The sequence below is a fragment of the Echinops telfairi genome, unplaced genomic scaffold, assembly GCF_000313985.2.
Source record: "Echinops telfairi isolate 266 unplaced genomic scaffold, ASM31398v2 ScPeMD7_7424;HRSCAF=8462, whole genome shotgun sequence".
Taxonomy (NCBI): Eukaryota; Metazoa; Chordata; class Mammalia; order Afrosoricida; family Tenrecidae; genus Echinops; species Echinops telfairi.
In genome coordinates, this window is record NW_022111324.1 from 3,931,582 (window position 1) to 3,949,215 (window position 17,634).

Genomic DNA, 17,634 nt, shown 5'->3' on the forward strand with positions numbered 1-17,634 from the left:
GTGTGTGTGTGTGTGTGTGTGTGTGTGTGTGTGTGTAAAAGCTAATAAGATTTTTATTTTTGGTCGAAAATGTGTGTGTGTGTATGTGTGTGTGTGTGTGTGTAAAAGCTAATAAGATTTTTATTTTTGGTGGAAAATGTGTGTCTCCATCAGGCCAACTGGCATCATTAAAATGCTGGTTTTCATATCAGCCTGAACTCATTCTTGTCTCCACCATCTGTGAGGTCCCCTCTGGCGTCTCGCACACCAGTGTGAGCAAGGAGAACGGTTTAGGGCAGGAGGTCGGATGTCTGCTCTTGAGCTCCTTCTGCTCAGACGTGGCTCACAGAGAGGTCCTTCTGGACCCTAGGAGGCCTGCCTACTCCCTCCTAAGGACCCAGCACAGCGCTCGTTTTCTTTCTGAACAGCTTCGTCTGGGGCACCGCTGGCTCTCATTTCCAGGGGACTGCGCAGCCCGGCTAAACGATGGTAATGGTGCTGATGTGTGAGCAGTATCATAAAACGCCTTCAAGTCCAGTGCTTGTGTGGCATGGGTGCTAACCGCTTCATCAAGCCCCTCTCCTGCTTCCTTCACACCTTGCCCGATGCCAGGTTGATTCTAAAATGCAGCTTCCTTCCTTTCCAGCCTCTGCTTTCTGATAGCACCGTAGGGTAATCACTGAGCTGTTACTTACAGCGTCAATGCAAACCCACCAGCTGTGCCTTGGATAAAGATGAGGCTCTCTGCCCCCATAGCTTGACAGTCTCTGAAAGTTTCCAGAGGATTACTGTGAGTCCAAATGGGCTTGGTGACAATGGGCTTTTTGATGGAACTTTCTGCTTCATGACATTGTGCTGTCTTGGTCCCTTAAAATCACTGACTGCTATGCAAATGCACACACACACACCTTATGCATTCATTCACTCATTCTATCTAGCTGGTACACATGCACATGGGACAGTAATGATTAGGGCAAACAGAGATTGAAACCCTAATAGGAATTCTCGCTTAGCAGCAGGATGATAGCTGTTAATATTTCTTTATGCCTTTCCTATTTTATAACTTACTTTTCTAATCAGAAAACAAAAATGACATTGAAGGACTTTCTTGGGAAAGATACCAACACAACGGCCTTCCTCAGCCGATCTAAAATGGCACCGGTATGTATGTGTTCTCAGTTGACAAAGTGAAGCTAAGAAATTGTCACCCCTGTGACAAACCTGCATGAAGCAATGGAATGAATGCTATTGTTGATCCTGGCCACACTACAGAGCTCTGGCCCCCCAAAACCGTGTTCCATCCTTTTGTGACCAAAAGGAAAGTCCCCCTGTCTTGAAGTGCTCCTTGTGCTCCATCTAACCTCTGCTCACAAACAACAGGGGGCAGTAAGGGGGCCTTTAAGGAGAACAGGAGTGGGAGGAATGACCTGCCTAGAGTAGGCGGTGGGACATTTGAATAGGTATTCATCTACTTAGGACTGGGCGTGGGTTTCCATTTCAGAATTTCCCAGGACCACCTTTCAACCCTGTTGGAATCCAGGTCTGTGATTGGCTTCTTTGTGAGGGGTGGACAGAGAAGTCTTCCTTGATGCTGAAGTAGCTGGTGGGAGCTGCAGTGAGTAACACCACGGCTCTCCTGGGGAAATTTCAGGAGGAAAAGCGCAAAGAGCAAGGAGTCTGGTTCTAACCTCGGAGGCCCATATTCCTTCTCAGCCGTAAACCCGGAAGCCCACTTGCTCTTGCCCCCTCTGCTGTCTTAGGAGTGCAATGTGAGCAGGTGCTCAAGGGTACTGAAGTGGTGTAGAGAGTACAAAGGGGTAGAAGCCATGATCCTTCCCAAAAGGCACCTGGCCTATCTGCTTCCAAAACTCCCCAGGCGACAAAGGAGAGGGAAGTACACTCAAGGAACGCCAGGGGCCAGGAGGGCCTAAGCCTTGCATTGTGTGACCGTGGACGTTATTTCCAGAGTTGGGGCATATCAGCACCAAATGGAATTAGTGATTGGGGTAGGAAAGCATACTTTTATTTCAGCGCTTTCGGACATATAAACAATCATGAATGACCTCTTAGAGTTAATCATTCCTTGACTGTTTTTGTGGCAAGGTGTGTTTGGAAAAGTGTGATCATTTAAACAAGTCTCTCTGAATGGTACCATTGTTGGAGTGTGGGATTAGTCTTAGAAAATATTATCAAACCCGTCTTTGCCCATCTCAGCAGCTCCTTAGATGCATTCACTCGGCCGAGTCCTTGCCTCTTGGCCCCGTTGTTCCACCCAGTTCAGTCACCTGCACCCCCCGCTGTGCTGTTCAAGGGTTACTTCGAAATGTAGCTTTCCCCAGATGCTTTTCCTGATGCTTCAACAGGAATACTGCCTTCCCCGGGACCTTCACCAACTCCGTAACATTGCTACCAAGTTGATACCCTTGCTCTCCACTGGGCTCTACCATTTCCTAGGTTCTGCCCTGAGTGCTAGCCTGTTCCTATCCTTGAATTAACCCTTTCCTCTAGGACAGGAACCTTGTCCACCATCACTGTACACACCCAAGAGCCTACAGCACAGAACCTTGCACAGAATGGGAACTCGGAGTCCCGTCGGCCTACGGAGCATTCAGAGTTCGAGAGGACTCCACATATCATTGAGCCCTACCTGTGTCTCATGCAAGACGGGAACGCAAGGCCTCAGAAGCAAAGGGGCTTTGCCAGGGCCAACAGCTAGGTGTTGACAATCTGTCTGAGAGCTCTGATCTCTTGACCCGCAGGCAGCTGTCCCTTCACGACAGCACGTGCAATAAATGAAATGAAGCATCGTTGAGAAGTATGTTCCCACTATACAAAGGAGCGGGGTTAACACGGCACCCAAAGGCTCCCTGGGAAGGCCCGAACTCCTCTGAGGGTAGTGGGAATAATCCACCCACCATACTAGCCACCCATTGGATGAGTGCTACATCCTTTTACACACATCGCCTCGTTGTCGTTGTCTGCTCGAAGGCCGCCGATCGCAGAGGACTGACTTCTCTCCCTTTTTCCCTTCTAGGCTAATGGAGGTTGGCAGGATGCTACTACCCCTTCATCAGTGACCTCCCCTACAGAAGGCCCTGGCAGTGTTCACTCTGATACCTCCAACTGATCTCCCCGCAGTCGCATCCCGGCTGACCCTGTGCCCCAGTCGGGGCAGGGGCAGGAGGGAGGGTTGCTCTCCCAACGCTGAAGCGGTCAGACTGGAGGTCGAAGCAATCAGCAAACACAATAAGAGTCTCCTCCTCTTCTCTTCTTTGGGATGCTATTTCAGCCAATCTGGACACTTCTTTATACTCTCTCGCCCCACCTCCTCCCCCTCCCCCATTTTTTTCTGGGTAGAAGCCACCCCTCCCCTGTCTCCAGCTCTGAGCCTGGTTTCGACATCTTCCCCACCCCTTTCCCTTGGCCCTAGACTTCCTGGGTCCCTGCCCTCTCTTACATAACGGAAGGATATTTTCAACAGTTAGAGGAATTTAAAAAGGAAAAACCATGACAACGGAAATAATAAACGTGTTTGTATGTTTTCCTACTGGTGGTTTGAGGAGCCCAATTTACCTCACTCGGATCCCTCACACCCAGTTCTCGCAGACAGTCCCTCTGTTTCTCTTGTGACTCTCACTACCTCTTAGCAGCCACATGCCACTCTGCCCTCCTGGCTCCTGGCCTCCCTTCCCATCCTGCTCTTCCTCTGATCAGAACACTTCCCTCTGCTTCCACCCTAAGCCCCATTCCTCTTTTGGGACTGCCCCAGCTGGGCTTGTAAAGCTGCCTCCCCCATTTCCAGCCATCCCTCGGCTCAGTGCATCCTCAGGCAAGCAGGCAGCTGGGGAGGGCACATGGACAGACAGGGCCCAATCCCCACTGGCTCTCTCGTCCTGCCACAGCTCTTGGTGGCAGAAGCAGTCATTGGAAACCACTCAGCTCTTAGAAAGCAACACTCAGGCCCTCCTGCAGAACCACGGCAGACTCAGGCATGGCAGTAAACGTATCCCTGTGGAGTAGGAAGTTCTTAGCCTGAAGCGTGTCAACGCTCCCTTTGCACACGCCCGTGTGCATGCCGACACACGCATACCCTCATAAACAGGTAGGCACATGACTAATCGTATACCCTTCACTTTACCAAGATCATCCACAGACCATAGGTGGCACGGACTGGCAGCAGCCAGACCGCCCAGTGTGGTGGGCTCCGTAGAGGGAATGAGGAGCTGTGAGAAGGCCACTGGCAATAAGCAATGTGTGTCTGGGACTCCCAGGACCGAAAGGCTTGCCGCATGTTTCTGCCCAGAGCAACATCTCCAGGACTTGATTGTGCTGAGGGTTGGGTCTCGAGTGTACGCTCTTCCTGCTGCCACCATCTCTGTAACTCCCCGGGAGCCACACACGGCACTTAAGATATTTGGACTAGAGTGGGTTCTGCTCTGGGTGTGTTTTCATCTGAGAGGGACTGTGCCTTCCTGATCCACAGTGTTGTGGGGCACTGTGTTCTTGACACCTGACCTCTTGTTTGGGCAGAGAGAGTTATATCAGCGTGGCTCAGGCTTTCCTAGGTAAACTGGGAGATCCGGGGGCCTTGGGGAAGGAGGAGGAGGAGGAGATGTTTACACTGAACCCTTCCCAGTGATATTGTTTCCCAGCCTCCAAAGACCCGCGTGCTAGAAAACTGAGCCCCACTGTCGTCTCAGCTTGCACCCTCCACAGCGGACTGCGCCAGTGATAACGTTGGCTGCGTGGCCCCTTGATTAAGCGGAAGGTGCTTGCTCTCCTGGCTCCTCGGCTTCTTTAACTGTAAGATGGGGAGGTTTATGCTCGGGGTATCAACAGCTTTGTGCGAGACTGAGGAAACGTTCATTTGGCCCTGGTCTGTAAACGTGAACAGAAGGGAAGGCGCGTCGTGGGGATAACCGGATGGCCCAAGCAGCACGTGGGGACAAGGAGTGGTTTTCCTTCTGGCACCTTGATGGCATCAGGTGACAGAGGGTGAGTGTCGGTTTTCTGGGTCTGATTCGTTTGGTTTTTTAGAACAGAGAAAGTTTTCCTCTTCTGCCCGCTCCCCCAAAGGACCTGGTTCTCTTAGTTTGCACTTGAATCCGAAATGTGGCCTTCTAAGTACTTCATTCTGCCGGAGAGGCCTCCAGGTCAGGGACTGGGTTCTAAGGGGTGAGGCGGGTCTGCTTACCTGGTCATGGCAGGCCCCCAGGGCACTGCGGCCATCTGTAGAAAGTGCTCCTGGGTTGTGTGGGAGGGGGAGAGGGGAAAGGGCAGCGCTGTGGAGACGTTCCAGGCGTTTGAAGGAAATACAAGAAGGAAGAAGTTGGTGAGATGGGATCATGCCTGGATGGCTGAGAGTACTGGGAGGGCGGCAGGTGTCTACTAGCCAGTGCCAGGACCAGAAGAGGGTTAGGGAGAGAGGCCTCCCCAAAGGAGTACCCCCACCCCACCCCCCACTTGTGACCACTCTGTTGTGATTGTACCCGGTGGAGAGCTATGTCTGGGTGGCAGAAATATGAGGGGGCTTCAAACCGTTGGTGGAAACTTGGAATTGAAAGGCAATAGAATGCTTCCACGAACTTTTCTTAGCCCCCTCATATATTGAAAGTACCTCGTGCTCTTGGCCAACATTCAAAGACAAGACACTAAGAAGGCTCTCTTGGAAACAGGGAGGGCGGTTCCCGATTTGGATGGAAGGAGGCATTTTAAGTGAAAGGGTGAAACAGGATCAGAGACCTCCTGGCACCTGCACGAGCAGTGTCTCCTCCCCCAGCTCTCTGTACTGACCCTTTACTGTCAGCGTCTGCGGGCACCCCCCACCCCACACACACACCACGCCCCCAGCCCCAACCTCCCATCCAAGTCCACTATCACTTCCAACATGGCAGCCATGCGCCCAGGGCGGCCAGCCAAGCATGCACACACTGGCAGCAGAAAGAAGGGACACAGCGGTGCCTCTGGAAACCCAGCTCCCTGGGAAGCCACGCCCAGTCCACCCTGCGTGTGCTCCAGGGTCTATTCCGTGATGGTCTAAGGGAAGCAGGAACACTCCCTTTTCCCGGACAGCACATGTCCTCCCAGGAAATGGTACTAGACCTGAGGTGAGCCCACCTTTCACCTACCCCAGCCCATGGCCCACTCCTCCCCCGGCCTGGAGGTGACCCTGGCATCCTTCTGGCCAAGTGGCCCTTCCTCTCCACTGAGCTTGGGCGTTGCTGTGGCGATGGTTCCTTTGTTTGCCAGTTGCCTTTTCTCACACAGATCTTCTCTCCTCTCTTTCCTTCACCTTTGTTTATTTTTCTGCCCAGAAAAACCTGACTTCGATACCAAAAAAAGATGAAACTACAGAAACTCAAATTTAAAGAAAAAAAAAAAAAACCTTAAAAAAAACAAAAAAATACTCAACAATTCTTTCAGCTTTATTAACATTTTCCATTGTTTCTTGCGACTTGTGTCTTGTTCTTTGTAGTATTGATGATGAACATTTGATAATGAATGTTCTTGTATATTCAGATAAAGGGAAAAAAAAAACCAAAAAAGCGGTCTGAATTTAATAGTGTTTATAATAAAAATTTTAAAAATGACCCTCATAGCACGCAAACCAGGACAGGGGGCGGGGACTCCCCCACCCCGCTTCCTTCTGTGACAACGCGCATCACCCCCACATTAGTTTCCAACACCCACCGAACTACCTACGTTCGTCATTTCCCTCCTTTTTCTTTTTTTCTTGCATTTGTGAATTAGTTCAAGAATGCTAGAAAAGTGTCGAGTTGTGCACATCCATTTCCTGTTTCACAATGTTTAAAAGTGACGGTAATTCATTTTGTAAATTAAAAAAAAAGGTTGGAATAGTGAGCATAATAGGTACAGCCTAACACGTTCTTATGTTTATTAACCTCGAGACCCAGAAAGATATTCTTTTCTTTATTCCTACTCTTAAAAGTACAAAAAAAATAATCATCATGTTTTTGTTTTGTGTTATCTTGGTTTGTTTTTTGGGGGGGCTAATTGTTTTTAATGGTCCGGATTATGATCTTGCTGATTTTCCTTACACATGTATACAAGGTGATGTGAAGAGACGACACTGGTAGACTAAGTGGTTTTCCTTGTTGGCCTTTGCTTCAAAATTCAGTTGACTTTGAAATCGCAGGAACGCCCGTGTCTGGGGTTGCGTTCACAGCTTCATTTCCCCCAAGTGGGACACACTTGATAAAATTAGTCAGGGGCGTGGGGTCGCCTTTGGATCATTTAAAAAATTCCCTGTGTCCATACAAGGGATTTTCCCATATTGTGGGGAAGGGGTCTGCCTTTGTGGATTTTGATGACCTCCACAGAGGTTTTCTATCGCTCTGATTAAGAACAGCAGGCCGTAAGGCCTCTTCCAACCAGAGAGCATTTTTCTGCCAGATAATAGACAGTGCGCGGGTCCCCACTGGCTAAGGCAAGATCCCAGAAGCAGCCCCTGGTATCTTCGGAGTCCAGATTTGGATGGAACCAGTTTCTGTGTCCTTCCTGAGCTGTAGTTTTAATGCTGGGAGTCCTCTGCCTACGCCTCTCACCGACCTCTGCTTCAGGGAGCTGCTCGACAACGGAGCTGGCTTGATTGCCAATGTTTCCATTAGTTATGGGGCAGCAGGGAGTGGAGAGACAAAGGAATATTATTTGGGAGAAACATTTTTCCCCTTCACATCTTTAACTCAGTCGAGTCTGATGTGTTCAGACTTGAGGCAGAACCTACGCCGGACAAAAAGCGAAGAACGATCACAGAATTTTGGAGCAAAACCAGGAAGGGGCTCCCCCCAACGTGAGTGGTCTTGGGGGATCAGGCATCACAAAATAACGATGACCTTTTCACATCACCTTTGGGTTTCAATCCCTAGCTCAAAGCTGTCTGGAACCTTTTATTTTGTGTAAACTTTTTTTTTCCCCTTTTGTTAAAACATTCGATGTGTTGACCCCTTTCTCTCCGTGACTTCCTTCCCTTTCCTTTGGCTTTGAAACGTTTTTTCATTATTTTGAAATGCTTTCCTTCAGTGGTTGGTTGTTTGCCCCCTCCTCTCCCCGCCTCCCCTCGCACCCACCTCCTTATTATTCAGAGTATAAACCCGCGCGCGCGAAGCTCTGCTCTGTTTGGGTTTGGGAAGTGTAAGCTGTTCTGCTTCTGTGAGACACAGGCTCCTGTCCCTTTGATTCCACGGAACGTCGTGTTCTCTAAATGATACTAACACGGTGTAGGTTTTACAGTCTCCTAATTTGTACTGGTAATGCATATTCCAAATAAATAGTTTCTTTTGTTGCAAAATGTATATAGACTTGTATTTTGTGTAACTTTCTTCTGTACATGCTGACAGTTTGTCTCCCTAACTCCCAACACCCCTCTCTCCCCCCAAACCCAAACTGGTCCTTAGCGTGGATCATGGTGTAAACGCTGACCCTAATCATTTGTAGTCTACAGATCACATCACTCGGTCAAATGAGCGCCGAGTTACCTACACCATCAAGCACAAGAGAGGGAGGACAGGAAGGAGGAAGGCTCTCACAGGGGTCCCGGTTAGCTGTCAGGACTGCCGTGATAAAGTAGAATCCCATCTCTGCCTGCCTATGACTCCACCAAGCAATGAATTAAAGAACGATTCGACTTCTTAAGTTCTTAAGTTATGCGAGTTTAGCCCGGGGTCCTCCTTGCCTTCTTTGTCTAATGGTAAGGAACAGACTCAGAGCTGCAGGTTCTCAGAAGTGAACCAGGTGCAGCACCTGTCAATCGGCACCCCTGCCATCTGCCGTCTCTCCCATCCCATGGGAGCATCTCTTCTGATCGTTGGCACGCCCACTGAGCCCCTGCCCTTTGGGGCTACAGTCTGTTACACAGTTGGATGTCACAGAGAATTCTGACTGGAATGCTGCTCCACACTTCCATTCCCACCTCCGCCTTCCCCATCACCTTCCCATTCATAGCATGCCATGGAAGGTCTTGCCGGCTTTTGGCACAGTGTGCCTTTGGAGACGTCGTGTGCATGGTTCACATTTGGGGTAGTAACTCTCAGGAGGCTCTCTCCTCTCAGGAGGTATGGATCGAAAGAAGGGACACCCGTCACGTATCCCTTGATCCATCTTGTGATTCCATCTAACCAACTAGATCAAAGGACTTGAAAAGCCCAGTGGGAATTAAAGTATCATTTTCAGTGCATCCAATGACTTAAAAAAATACCAGGTTGTCTTCTAACGTTGGTTTGAGGAACATACCTCGGATCTGAGGCCCAAAGGTATTATTCCCTCTTCACTGGTAGACTTTGGTTCCTATTTATGGAAGATCTGGATACACAAGGCAAACTCAGTTTTCTAGTGGCACAATTTGGAACTAGCCCACCCACCTAATGTATGCTTATAATAAACCTAAACTGTTCTAAGGAGCAGGCCAAAAATGTATCGTGAGCACACACGGAGTTCAAGTCTTTCTCTCCCATAGGAGCAAATGGTCCTCGTCAGCGAGTGGCCCTTCTCTGCTCCATAATCAGGGGTCCAGCCCTCATCTCTTTTGTAGCCTGAAGTCCTCCACGTCTAGTGGCAGAAAGCGAGGTCATGAAGCCCCGCCTGCTTCGTGGACACTGACCAAGGACCTGCACACTGTCCTTGCCTTCCAAGCCCCCAGGCGAGCCCTAGTTCTGTGGTCACATCTAAAGGCAAGAGCTGGGAGGAATGGGCTCAGAAAAAGGATCTCAGGCTAGGCTGTCACTGCCTGACAGTCATTCCACCCCAGAGAAGATGTGTGTGACGTGTGAACAGCTGGCCGCCTGTGTCACTCTTAGGGACTAAAAGGGGACTGGAGAACCAAGGACAAGTGGATGCAACCTTCTCAAGGCACCAGACATTCATCAGTGCAAACATGGCCTGTCAACTGCCCAGACGGCTGCTTTACTCTGCACTGGGAAGGGAGGGGGCTGGAGAGAGGGCTCAGAGCTGCTCACTATTTCCCTCCCAAGCAGGAGGGAGGAGAAATCCTCTCCTTTCTGACAGTGGAAGAGGGAAACACCCTTTCCTCAACAGTCTCCAAGTTCTACCCTCTAAACTTCGCAGCAGGCCGCGGTCGCCAGGGATGGAGACCATCAGCGAGTCACGCAGCCTGGCCCTTCATCCAGGAGGCGTCTCTCCTTGCTGGCGTCTGGTGGCCAACAGCCACTTGGGAGGATGTCCCTAAAGCCACAAATCATGACGTTTTCTACGCTCCAGACCACATGCGCCTACATAGTTTATCTTTACGAACATCCACCACCTTTCCATTCAAAACCAGACCTCATTCAGTCAACTTTGACAGATGTAACGAGGTAACTCCTTTTCGGACAGCCATTTGATACCCACAAGAGCTCCCGTGCAGCAAACATGCAGCGTGGAGGTGGCTCAAAAACTCAGGCCCCAGGCCTCATTGGGCCAATGTTTAAACGAGCTATAAAAGTGGCCTGCTGGGCCAAGCCCTCTGGGGTACAAATGGAGCAGGGCACCGAGGGCAGCCTTAGCAGAGCACCCAGGCCCGCCTGCACCCAGGCAGTGCAGAGGTGGGGGAAGAGCAGGTGTGAAGGATGGTTGGCCGTGTTAGAAACACCAGGACCACATGGCTAGGAGAACCATTGTGTTCGCATATACACCTGGGCCCTACAGGAGGCAGTTCAGCTTTTATTCCCAGGCACCTCCGAAGAGATCAAAAGGACCACTCATTAACTTTGGGCTTACACTGTATCCTGAACCCAAGCCTACTTTTCTCCCATGATGTCCGGCCACATTGCCTGGTGCCCCTCCTCAGTTAGCAACATGGACCTCTTGAGACCATAGAGCATCTCAAGGGCTGCAGTGCCAACAGTAGAGCCAAATATCAATCTCATATTCAAAATAAAACCCAGAGAAATTGAAGTCTACATAGCCTACCCTCACAGAGTGCCTATTGGGTGTTGACTCACTCCCAGAGGCAGACTCTCACTTCCAGACACCCTCACCCCCATGAACGCCTCCCCCCAAAGCCCCCTCACCCCCTCACCCCCAGAGCTGCCTACTCCCAGGCCCCCATCACTTCCTGAGCCCCTCTCTCCCTAGCCAGCAGCAGAGGCTTCTTTTACTGGAACAGGGGTAGCTCTTCAGGCACCCCTAAAGTTCATGTACACCAACCTCAGATGTTTCTCCAAGTCAGAGAGCCCATGGCCATCAAGTCAGTGGGAGCCCGCAGCCACCCGAGAAGACAGGCCAGAACTGCCCTGTCTTCCTAAGAGTAGAAAGCTTCGTCCTTCACAGTGAGCAGCCCAACACTAAACTCAGTATGTCAATGGGTATTTCAAGTACCATCCCACCCACCCCCAAATAAAACCCCCTTAGAATAAGGGGACCAGACGTCCTGCTTTTGGCGGGACAGTCCCGATTTTTAACAATTTTTCCTGCATCCTGCAGCATTTTTAAAAAGTCCCGATTTTTGGAAAGAATGCACGACAAGCTAGGGTATACGGTTTTTGGCTGCCACGTGGCTATTTCGCCAGGATATGAGGTTCATCAATGGTGTCCCGCTTTACCAATGTTAAAATCTGGTCACCTTACCTTAGAAGGTATTTGAAAAGAGATTCTAGCACCCCTCTTGCCTACCTAATCTCCAACATGAAAGGGAATCCCAGGCTTCTCCAGCAAAAAGAAAGTCCCCACCGCAGCAGAGACCGTGTGACTGCCGCTCCCTCTGGCCCCAGTAGAGGGCTGGGTCGTTTGAGAGCAAACAGAAAAGAGGACACAGGACAAAGTAAGAGCAACCGTATTCCGATCTGGCTGCAGTGCCAAGACAATTCACCGTCACGAGGTTCATTTTAGGCTCCCCTTCTTCCTGTGTCCTGAGGGAAGCAATCCAATCTCTGGGTCCCACCTCCTCTCCCAGAGAATGGCCTCTCACATATCCACGTCTTTGAGCAAAATTCAGAAGCCTGCACCAGCCCTTTGCAGTCAGCAGGCTTTACCAGAGGCCCTCCCTTCTGCCTTGCTAGGTGTCTGCATATATAAGGTGTATCTGCATGTCCAGTTTCCGGTAAGCCTCTCTCCCCCAACCTCCTGCTGAATCCGTTTTTCCCCTGCCCCAAGCTGGCTTTCCTCCCTGGCGATCCTTACACTCATGACCCACCTCTGAGGAGCCTCCTCCTGACACCCAATCTCCAATTCCTGAAGGAACTCTTCAGAAGGCTGGGCCCCTTCCCCAAAGCCCGCCCTTCCCTCAGCCTTGAAGATGCTCAACCTCCAGGGAACGATTGCTGCTTCCATATTGGCAATAACAGTCCTCTCGGGCTTCTCCCTTGGGTTTGCCCTAAATGTTTCTTTTTTACCATTCTTTGCTTCCTTTGAAGCGGAGCCAGCCAAGCTTAAACGTCTTGAACCTGCACATTTGCCTGGTGGCGCGCCCTGTCTGTCTCGGAGAATTTGCCCACTTGGCTGCTGGGTGTTTGATTTTCTAGGATGCTTGGTTGCTGCCCTTCAGGATAGCCGCTGGCTCATGGGGTTGTGCATGAGAGAACAAATGCTGCCCACACGGCACCATTGTGATCCATTGGGTTTCCATCGACTGATGTAGATCACCAGGCGTTTCCTAGTCCGGAAGCTCCACGAAGCCTGTTTTGCATTAGAGCTGCACAAATGGAGCCCGCATCTCTCCCAGAAACACCACTGCCAGTGACCAGACTCCATCTCCTAGCAACAAAACAGAACCCCCTACAGGTTTGCAAGGCGGTCATTCTTACGGAAGTGGACTGTCACATCTTCCTCCCACTGAGCAGCTAGTAGGTCCCATCACCACAACCTTGGGTTTTCAGCTGAACGCTTGACCACGATGCCCCTGTGGACAGCAGGAGGACACAGGGCCCAGTCCTGTGGCGTGCTCACAGTCAATGCGGTGTTGACACCAGCATGCAGTCTCCGTGTGGGCTCATGGCACGGAAGGTTTCCCTCTGTTTCACGGACCCTCTCCTTCAGCAAGGACGGATTCCTTTTCCAGGGATTGGAACCTTCTGATAGCAGGTTCAAAGTGTGTGAGCTGAAGTCTCAGCCTCCTCGCTTCTGAGCAGCGTTTTGGCCATTTGCTCTCTTCTGGGAGCTCACGGGACAGTCCATGTCCACTGCCAACCCCGTAGTTCAAGTGCATCGAGGCTTCTTCAGTCTTCCGTATTCACTGCGTAGCTTTCACATGCATATGAGTGGACGAAAAACACCAGGGCTTGGGTCAGGTGCACCTTAGTCCTCAGAACAACATCTTTGCTTTTTAAAACACTTTAAAGCAGCTTCTTGCCTTACGTTTGCCTGACTCGATATGACGTTTGCTGCTTTTGTGGGTGCTGACTACAGATCGAGGAAAATGGAATGATTAAAAAGTCTGATAGTTTCTCTGCTCATCATCCATTTCTTAGGCATCCAAGTGAGAGGATACCTGTATTCTCTATGTTGAGATGTAATTCATACAAAGAGCTGTGGTGGCTCAGTGGGATTAGCACTGGGCAGCTAACCGAAAGGTTGGTGGTTTGAGCCCCAGTCTCCTTTGGGGATATTTGTAGCCTAGGAGACCTTCTAGAACAGTTCTATGCGGTACTAGAGGGTTGCTATGAGCCAGACCCCACTTACGGGCAGCGGGTTTTTAGTAGTGCACACTGAAGACGCAGGCTTTGGGTTTCTTCAGGAAGTGCCGCAGTCCTTTAGCCTTCAACAAGCAAGGTGGTGTCATCTGTTTTGGGCCAGTTGTCAGTGAGTCTTCCTCCATTCCTCATGCTACCTCTGTCATATCATCCAGCTTCTCACATTGTTCACTGAGCACACAGATGGAATAAGAAGAGTGAGAAGCTACAACCCTGCCACATACCCAGAGGCAGGTGTGCGAGTGTTTGGGGCACAACTTGAGGAATAATGCCAACAGGCCGTTTCTATTTGCTTTCGCAGTTTCAGGGCCAGATGTAAGAACTCATCCAGCAATTTAAAACTAATAATCATAGGCAACAGCTTCCGCAGATACCCCTCCTAAACTCCTGGCAAACCTCCCTTCTCTTCTAGCCGCTGCCTCTTGGCCTGTGGATCGGTTTCACATGAACACAATGAAGTGTTCTGGAATCCTTAGTCTTCTCACGTGGAACCTATCCATGGACCAAGAGATGGTCATTAAAACAGAACAAGGGGGTACTGCATGGTTATCATCAGGGAAAATTCCTAACATGCCGACATAGAGCCCAGTGGATCCGGATCTCTTCAAAGCATCCATCCCTCAGGCAAGCCCCACCCAGCTTTGGTTGCTGCATTGCACAACAGCCCGCAGGGGCCTCTTCCCTCCCGGCACTCAGGCTGAACTCAAGCCATTGTCCTAACAGGTGTTTGTTCTCACACTTCAGTAACCTTGCCCGAAGGCCCATCTTTCAGAACAGGTGACGTATCTGGTTCCCTACACACACTACCTCTTGTGTTGGAATTCACTAATAATGCTCGAGATGTTTTACTAGACTTTCTGGATTCCTCCTGCTCAAATGTGTCCATGTATCATGTGACCACCTAGTGCACCCATTTGAGTCATCAAAGGAGTCTCGCCGGTTGCTACTGTCCTCTGGCTCCCCAACTAACTGCCTCTTGAAGAGGGAGATTCTTAGATCTTTCCGTGAAAGGAATGCATTCAGTTTGCTCCTGACAGCTTTCAAACCAGGCTACGTATGTTTAAATTTGCATTCCACTACTTACTAGCTATGTGACCTTGGATACATTGCTTAATCTTTCTGTGCCTCAGTTTCATCATCTATAAAATGGAGGTAATACTAGAACCTCCTTCATAGGCTTGTTGAGGCTAATGTGCTTACAGTACATAGAATAGTGCTGGGCACACAAGTGATGCTAACCATGTGGTTCTGATTAACGAGATTCTTCCAGTATCATGCTTTGGGCACATCTCTCTCCTTGAAGGAATAACAGTGGACATACCCTCTTCTTTTCTGGTTCTTTGGATATTTTCTGATTCCTATGGGAGACATCGGGCTGCCTACAAGATCGGACCCTTCCGGAAGCTATTCCAGCCTTCCCACCAACATAATCATGTTTGCATCTCACTGCTCATTCACTTCCCACTGCTCTGAAATTGATGCCATTTCCCCCTCGAAAATGTACATGAATTCTGACTCATGGGGACACAGCATTCCAAGGACAGGCCTTTTTGATATCTCTTCTAGGGTTCAGGTTTGTGAACAGTACCACTGAGCGTTTTCTCTATCACAATCCAAGAATAGGTGGCATCTCTCAAAAGCAAGAGTCTCCATTCCTCTGTTTGTTCACGATGAAATGGCCTTTCTCTGCCACCCCAACTCTGTCTCTGTCTCTCTCTCTCACACACACACACACACACACACACACACACGCACGCACACACGCACGCACGCACACACACTGCGGATGAGCATGAATCTGGGTTTCTGAAATCCACCAACCAAAAGCAAAGCTGAAGTCGCTGCCATTCAGTCATTTCTCAGAACGCACAGCTCCCACAGAAGCCGGCCTGCACGCTGTCGTAGGACTCTCCAGGCCCGCTTGCATTTCCTCCTAGGGTCTCCCAGCTCCATATATGGAAGACAACGGAAGAACTGAGAGTAACAGGTGCAGTGTGGCCACCTGGGCCCTGGTGGTTCAATGATTAAGCTTGGCGTTAATCAAAAGGTGAGAAGTTTCAACCCCTGGAGACCAAACTTGGAGATCTGCTCCCCGAAAGATGATAGGAAAGCCCATGAGGCAGTTGTACGCTGACATGTAGGGACACTGTGAGTCAGAATTGACTTCATAGCACACAGCAGCAACAACAGCATGCTTAGTATGGGCAGTAAAGGAATATATGTGTATGGGTGGATGGGTGAGCAGGTGGATGGATGGATGGATGGAGAGTTGCCAACAACCATATTTTCTAACCAAATTTGGGCAAAGTTATTCAGGCCTGCTAGAAGCCTCAGAGTTCCTCTTAAGAACGTTTTGAATTCTTTAAACAAATCATGAACTTGATGGTCAGAAGTGAGGTGGGCAGCATTGGTCTTGGACAAGCCTGAGGCTCATGCTTCCTTTGCACCCTTGCTTCTCTCCCCACCCCCCAACAGTGTTTCTCAGCTTCTCACCAGCAAAGATGTGGGAGATCTCACCTGGTTGAGAAAGGGTGTGTTAGGCCTCTACTCTTACGAAAAATGTCTTTGAGATGTCGGATTTCTCCAAATGCAAGTGTTTGGTTTAGTCTCCAGTCTTCTGGGGCAAGCTAACTTAGTGTTTCAGTTTCCAGACTCTTACTCATCCACATGGTTAAAATATATCTATATCTATATCATCTATATCTAATCTATATCTATATATATATCTATATCTATCTATCTATCTATCTATCTATCTATCTATCTATCTATCTATCTATCTATATATCAGAATGGGAGTTGAAGAATTATTTTTACTAACAACTGAAGAGATACCCAGTTACCGTCCAGATTCAGGGCTCTGGTAAACCCATTCGAGAACGGAGCAGACCACTTTCTCTCAGCTCAAGCTGCAGAGAGAGGCCCTTCTGTGCAGGACTGCCCTGGATCACCTTTGAGTCACCTCTGAGAGGCCAGCCTAGTTGGCAGAGAGCCCTGACTTGCCCGCTTGGCCATCCACAGACACTGCCTTGAGCAGTGGTCCCAGGGAACCAGAGCCTAGGCCCTCTTCAATAGTGCTAACCACGCATCCTTTGCACTCCCGTTTATTCCGGGTAAGTCACTGCGTCTGGAACTTTTACTACTATAAAAACCATCTCTTCTCGTCATGGGGCTGTCACTTTGCCTCTATGGCTGCCCCTGCTCTACGCAGATAATCTGAACTTCCTTTCCTGGGACATTTCTTGGCAATGCCGACACCTTCTCTGTGCCATAGCAAAATCTCCACGGCGATTCTGAGTCTCCTGAGCTTATCTCAGGGGCCTGTTGCACGGGCTATTGGGGACAGCTGCAAGGGAGGTTTGTATCGCCCAATGAGCAGGCCTGTCCTCAGCACCTCCCGTGAGCCAGGCGGTGCTCTTATCTCAGGAGAAACTTTGCTTCTGCTGGGACTGCCATTGGGGTCACTCGGCGTGACCGATCTCTGGGTTCTTGTGGAACATTCCGGTGTACTCATCAATTTACAGACTCAAGCAAGGATTAAAAATGATGCCATCCATTAACTAAACCAGGGGAAAATAGAATTAAACTGGACTCAGCAGAACAGATATGGACTAAAAACAAAATGAAAAAAAACCTGTGGTATCGGATGACATTAAGCAACTAATCCCATCAAGGAATAGAACAATAGGACGTCCAAGAAGGCTACGGAGGAACTGTTACGACTGGATTGCTTCAGACTTCAGAGTTTCAAAGAAGGGGAGACAGAAGCTGGGCCAGAGGGGTGGCATGCAGAAACAGTGATGATGGGATTGAGAAGCTCCCCAGGTCTGGTGTGCAGTTACTCCACCTTCCTGCAGCCACACAGCAATGTAACTCCACCCAATTCAATGAAGGTTTACTGGCAGCTGCCTGCTGGGACTACACTAGCGAACAAGATCACTCGATCTATCAGCAATTGATTTCTTTTAAACTGCTCGATGTCATTTTGGGTTGCTCTGTAGAGGTGAAAAAGCAA

General features: G+C 49.7%; 1 protein-coding gene across 5 annotated transcripts in view; it reads left to right on the top strand.

The window, feature by feature from the left end:
- PBX1 (PBX homeobox 1) overlaps positions 1 to 8,291 on the top strand; it is a 326,552-nt gene extending 318,261 nt beyond the window's left edge. For 4 of the 5 annotated variants that reach the window (XM_045298311.1, XM_004706765.2, XM_045298313.1 and 1 more), the window contains one exon: positions 3,014 to 8,291. In XM_045298311.1, the coding sequence (XP_045154246.1) occupies positions 3,014 to 3,106 (93 nt within the window). In that variant the 3' untranslated portion in view covers positions 3,107 to 8,291. The remainder of the gene's footprint in view (positions 1 to 3,013) is intronic. The other variant, XM_045298314.1, reaches the window with a different exon arrangement.
- Positions 8,292 to 17,634: the final 9,343 nt, after the last annotated feature.